The sequence below is a fragment of the Populus alba genome, chromosome 9 (genome assembly GCF_005239225.2).
Source record: "Populus alba chromosome 9, ASM523922v2, whole genome shotgun sequence".
Taxonomy (NCBI): Eukaryota; Viridiplantae; Streptophyta; class Magnoliopsida; order Malpighiales; family Salicaceae; genus Populus; species Populus alba.
In genome coordinates this window covers 11,787,575-11,793,355 of record NC_133292.1, presented here as the reverse complement: position 1 = coordinate 11,793,355, position 5,781 = coordinate 11,787,575, and the positions used below count along the sequence as shown (strand labels likewise).

Genomic DNA, 5,781 nt, shown 5'->3' with positions numbered 1-5,781 from the left:
AAATACGGTAACCTGATAAGTTGATCCGTGATCTAATTGATTTAACCAATTAAAATCAAATGTTTTTTATTTTTTAAAAATGATATTATTTTAGATAAAATTATTGATTTAGATTGACTAGATAACTTATGGGTTAATCTAATAACCCAATGACTCATGCTTGAATAAAATTAGATCCTATATTTAATTTTATAGCTATGAAAATAGGGATGATTAGATTTTTATAAGTTTAAAATACCAAGATGATGCTGGGTTTTTTTTTTAATAAAAACTCTAGATGAAATTTGAATGAGGTAATTTACAAAAAAAAAAAAAAAAAAACTGTCCGAGATTGCCTTATTCGTGATATAAATGTTTTACCTTTTCTTGCATTGTCATAGGGTAAGCTAAGACAAAGATTCAATGGATTGGATTAAGGGGAGAAAAAACACTTCGGCCTTTCAACCATGGAAAGCCCAGATACCTGGCATGGAACAATAGATCGTTAGCAAGAGGCCCGAAAGGATTAAATCCAATAGCACGAACTATCGAAATCAAAAAATGAAAAAGAATAAAACAAATGAATTGTTTAGCAAGAATAAATAAATAAATGAAAACACACTTGTTTTTGTGAAAAATATTATTCATATAGTGGTAAAATACGTATGCTTGCTTTTTTTTTTTAAAAAAAAAAAAAAGTCCGACCATGCTTAACAATAATCTCATAACCAAGAATATCACATCCAAAAGTGATACATTTCAAATCGAGAGATATCATGGCTTTAAGCAAAGATAAATTGCGGGGGTGAGTGAAAAAGTAGGTAAAAATTATCAAATTGAGTAAATTCTGACATGTAAAATCAAATTAAACACCCAAGTAGAATTCAGTAATAAAAAACAACTGGAAACAATATAAAATTAAAAAAACAATATCATGTCATTTTATAATATTACCAAGATATTAATATCTAAAATGAAAAATAAAATCATAAATATCAAACATGGTCCGATTTAACTTAATAAATTAACCTAAAAAACCTAATTCAAAAGGAGTTTTTAGTTGAATATAACAAAATATCATATATTATTTTGGTGAAAATTAGCTGATCTAATTAAATTTTTACTCATTCCATTTATTTGATCAAATCAACAGAAAAAATGTAATAATACAGTTTTAATAAAAATAATTACCTTAATGACTAATAAACTAATCCGTCAATAAGTAAATTTATTTTTAGATTAGAGCTATTTAAGAGTGGGGCAGGAATTGATTTTTAAAATATATTTTTTAAAATCATCAAAATAATATATATATATATATATATTAAATTTATTTTTTACATTGACATATAAAAATAAAAAAAATTATTTAAAACTAAAAAAAATATATATTTTTTAAAAATGTAGACTACAATGCCATAAAGTAACTTTGTCTGCAAGTTGTGGCCCGACATAACAAAAACAAAATGTTATATACGGCGGTTAACAAATAAAATTTTTGAACGGGGTCAATTCGTAAATTTATAAACTAACCGGGACAGTTATAAACAAGGAAAAAATTCCGTCTTAAACCCTAATCTGCAGGGTTTTCCTGCCCTCTCCCCCGCCCCTCTCGAATCAAGGCATCTCACTCAGTAATCCTGTGGGAAACAACAACAACAACAACAAATCGAAGTCTTAAAATCCGTAAGTCACCAATCTCTACTCGAACACCTTAACTTTTGTCGATATCGATTTTTATTATTTTCACCTAATTTTCTTGCTGCAAGTAAATTGCAAACAATTCGAGGTTCCGTGACAATTAATCGTGGTTAACGGATTATTGGGAATTAGTTTATTCCTTACATGTTTTGTTTGCTACTTCAGAAATTGGATTTTTTTTTTTTTAAAGAAGAGACGCGATGAGGTTGGAGAAGTGTTGGTTCTGCTCCTCCACGGTATACCCAGGACACGGTATCCAGTTTGTCCGCAATGATGCTAAGGTAAAATATTGGTTTATGTCATTTGTCTTGCGGCTGTTAACATAGGATGCAAATGGTATATGTTGAATCAATTTTAGAGTGAAGGGTTTATAGATGTAAATTGTCGTTGGCTATGCTTAGGGGGGATGAGATTGTTACTTCTATTTCAGTGAAGTGATGATGTTTCTCTTTGACTGTTGATTTGGCGAGCTCATTGTAGTTTAAGCGAGTTTCTTTTTATTAGTTGCATCCGCGTTTGGGAGAGTTGGTATTGTTGTATCTGTTATTGTTCACATGTCAGATTGGCATGTAGTTTGTCTGCATTTTGCTGACCTTTTAATCAGTGGTGATCTCAGGTTGTGTGTTTTTGTATCAGCTCAAGGCTTGGTCTGCTAGCCTCAATAATTTAGGGGTTGGGGATTGAAAATAAAATTTGTGAGTAGGCAAAGGTTTTGAAGACTAATAATAATTGATTGAACTTGCAGCAATGGTATTAGATTTCCGTTCTTTAGTTTAAGTTTGGCTATCACTTTGGAGGTTGTTTTTTGTTGTGTTGTCAAGGGTACTTGAGGGCTTGGTTCACTAGCCTCAGGAATTTAGGGGTCGGAGATTGAAAATAAAATTTGTGATTATGCAAAGGTTTTGAAGATTAATAGTAATTGATTGAACTTGCAGCAATGGTATTAGATTTCTGTTCTTTGGTTTAAGTTTGGCTATCACTTTGGAGGTTGTTTTATGTTTTGTTATCAAGGGTACTAGTCAGTAATGCATTGTATTGTTTGTCGAGTGAAATTTTGCTTGACAGTTCATACAGTTGTGAGTTTCTGATTTATATTATTGATCTAACTTATGATATTGTCATTTAAAAAAGTTGGCATCAAGTTTTCAACTGTCAAGCCTTTTTTGCAGATTTTTCGATTTTGCAGATCCAAGTGCCACAAGAACTTCAAAATGAAGAGGAACCCTCGCAAAGTAAAATGGACCAAGGCCTATAGAAGATTGCATGGAAAGGACATGACCCAGGTTAGGGGACACCTTTCACTTTCACTTTCACTTGTGTCTTTAGCTACTGTCATCTTTGGATTCAAAAATTAAATCCTTCAAATTCATAACCGTGCTTGTCCTGTTGCTCATTCTCTTCTTTTGAAAAGGATTCGACCTTCGAGTTTGAGAGAAAGCGGAATAGGCCTGAGAGATATGACCGGAATCTTGCTGAGAATACTCTGAAGGCCATTAAGAAAATTGATAAGGTCAGATCCGACCGGGCAGCAAACCACATAGAGAAGAGGTTCTACATCCATCTTATCATCACCTTTATGAGACAGCATTATTAGATGTACTTTTTTTTAATCCATAGATATTAATTGAAATTTTTGGCAGGTTGAAGGTCAGGAAAGGCAAGGAGAGGAGGGAGGCACAAAAAGAATTGGAGCAGTCTATTCACTTGGTCAAGGCTCCTCAAGTGCTTCGACAAGATCAATCTCTCACGTTACCCAAAATCAAAGTCGAGGTTTCCCAACCAAAAAGCGAGCAAAATCAGGCAATGGAAGAGTGATTTTGTTAGCCAGTTATTTGGTTGTATTTTTGCACTATTCTCCGCATTTCTCTCTCCTTTTTTTTTTCCTTTTACTTCTCGAGAAATCCTGGTTAAGTCGTTCCTCAGCATTTCTGCTGATGCATTCATTTGTTGTTAAGGTCGCTTATGGAGGGGTAGGAACTGTGCTCAGTTTTCATTTCTTTTCTATGACAGTCAAGTATTACTGAAAATTGTACTCCAGCTATATCGAATCTTTGCATGTTTAAGCTATTACTTTTTGCCTCCAATTACTGTTCATTTCCGTAACTTTTTCTTGCGGCCTGGCAAATGCATACCTATACAGAGTGAGCTTGATTGTCGTTTTGTTTTTGGTTGTGTGAGTTTTGTGTTTGTGGTTCACTTTCAGCCCCTTGATTAGGTCGAAAAGAACAGCGGAGATCATATGGGGATTTGTTATTGGTTTGTCTTTTATTTGTCTCTTTGGAAGCTAACTGGAAGAACATTTTTCTTCCACCTTCAATTCTTTAGATTCCCACGAGCAAGAAGAATAAGAAGGAACGATATCAAGAGAGTGTGTGAACTATGTTAGAAATAAAACGTGGCCGGAGTCAGATTGCAGCTCAACCCATTTGGCTAGATTAATAACTATGTCGAAAAGAGAGATTTGTTGTTTTAGTATTAGATTTTATACGTTTTACAAAGTATATTTATTTTTAAAAAATATTAAATTAATATTTTTTAATATTTTCGGTTTCGATGCACTGATAAAATATAAAATAAAAATTTTAAAAATTATTTTAATTATATTTTTTAAAAAATACTTTTAAAAAATATATCTATCACTAATTAGCAACTCTATACAAGCCCAGCAAAACGCAAAGGGTGGGACTTGTGGTTATTATGGGCCTTGTGAAATTGAGAGGGCCCATGGACCAGAATCCAACGCCATCATCAATAGAAAGAGGTGTTGAGGTTTTAAAGAGGTTTTAGGGTTGAAGAAGGAGAGAAAGAAAAGGAGATTGGAAATGGCAAATTGGGCAAGTGCAGGGAGGTCTACCTCCAACATAATGCGAGCAGCACTAAGAGCAACAAAAAAATCAGCATCACCAACAGCTAGGGTTTATCTTTCTCAATTTTCTTCTCCAATCCGTCTTCCCAATTTGACTCTCCATTGTCACTCCCGCATTTCGTCTTCGAGATTGGTGCGTCGAGAATTGAGCTCGCTTCTTCCTGTCCACAGCGCCATTGCTTCTGCTTGCCTTGTATCCAAACTCCCAAGCGAAGTCAGCACCTCCTCTGAAGGTCTTTCTTTTCAACCCCTTCTCTCTTTTATATCTTTGAAATGAAATGAATGGCATTTTAATGATCCAAAATGATATTGAATACTATTCGTGATTTAAATGTAAAGGGAAGATGGGTTGAAGAAAAAGGAATTGGGAATCGTATTTGCCATGAATCCGGCACTGTCAAGCAGCTTTGAGTACTTCTCTTAGGGCCCAACTGGTCAGAATTGGAAGATTTGTTGCCTTGAGCTTGTTCTTCTGCAATTTTGATAACTTGTAGGGGGGATTGTAGCATTCTATGAAAGTGAAAATTTGAGCTTATTGTTCTACTGTGAAGAATGGTTAAAGAGCAACTAAGTATCACCCACCAGTTGCTTTTCAAAGATGAATTTTCCTCTAGCGGTCCTGGGAATTCGGTCTTGAATGAATGGAGAGGAAGGAGGCAAGGGGCTTGTGAGATTACTTTTGGGAAATGTGCAGTTGCGAAATCCTAAGTCAGCTTGATATCATGAGAACGGTATAAAACAGATTTTACTGAAAGCTTTCTGTTCTAGCTAGTACTAAGGATTTTTAGATACTGGGAAGGTTCCATGATGCAAAGATCAAAGGCATATCCTGGGAACAAAGATGAATGTCTTAACCCTGATTTTGATTATCAAGTTCTGCCTTTTGCCTATCCTTTGGTTACTTCAATTGATTTAGAAAAAGTGCTGATGAAAATTTGAGGAACTTGTATTGGATTTAAGGAAGATTGGCAAGGATTATTCTTTTAGTTTGTGGGTGTGAGTTGTCTGTGTTTATTGAATATACAATGTTGCCCGCTGAAATGTACTTTCCATTTGTTTACCTTTTAAGTAGTAGAGATAAATCGTTATTAACAGAATTGAATGAAGGAAAAGCTAAGCAATTCCAACTAGTTTAGAACTTAATCAAGTTGAAAATAATGTTTTTCCTATTTGTGTATAGCAGCTTTTGCAATCCATATAAGGTATAGCTATCACCAATTTTTGTTTACATGCTA

General features: G+C 34.0%; 1 protein-coding gene across 2 annotated transcripts; it reads left to right on the top strand.

Annotated features, from left to right (window-relative positions):
- Positions 1-1,511: 1,511 nt before the first annotated feature.
- LOC118045512 (probable ribosome biogenesis protein RLP24) lies at positions 1,512-3,764 on the top strand. Of its 2 annotated transcripts, none has more exons than XM_035054170.2 (5): positions 1,512-1,665; positions 1,871-1,961; positions 2,850-2,963; positions 3,092-3,228; positions 3,321-3,764. In XM_035054170.2, the coding sequence occupies exons 2-5, from the start codon at positions 1,881-1,883 to the stop codon at positions 3,493-3,495; spliced, it is 507 nt and encodes a 168-aa protein (XP_034910061.1). In that variant the 5' UTR covers positions 1,512-1,665; positions 1,871-1,880; the 3' UTR covers positions 3,496-3,764. The 2 variants fall into 2 exon arrangements, with proteins under 2 accessions (XP_034910061.1, XP_034910060.1); XM_035054169.2 differs by having other exon boundaries at positions 1,517-1,665; positions 1,846-1,961.
- The last annotated feature ends 2,017 nt before the right edge of the window (positions 3,765-5,781 follow it).

Excerpts from the sequence above, each read along its gene's own strand:
- LOC118045512 (XM_035054170.2), top strand. The coding sequence starts at position 1,881 with ATGAGGTTGGAGAAGTGTTGGTTCTGCTCCTCCACGGTATACCCAGGA. Across the intron at positions 1,962-2,849 it reads TTGTCCGCAATGATGCTAAG|ATTTTTCGATTTTGCAGATC; the intron begins GTAAAATATTGG and ends CCTTTTTTGCAG. Across the intron at positions 2,964-3,091 it reads ATGGAAAGGACATGACCCAG|GATTCGACCTTCGAGTTTGA; the intron begins GTTAGGGGACAC and ends TCTTTTGAAAAG.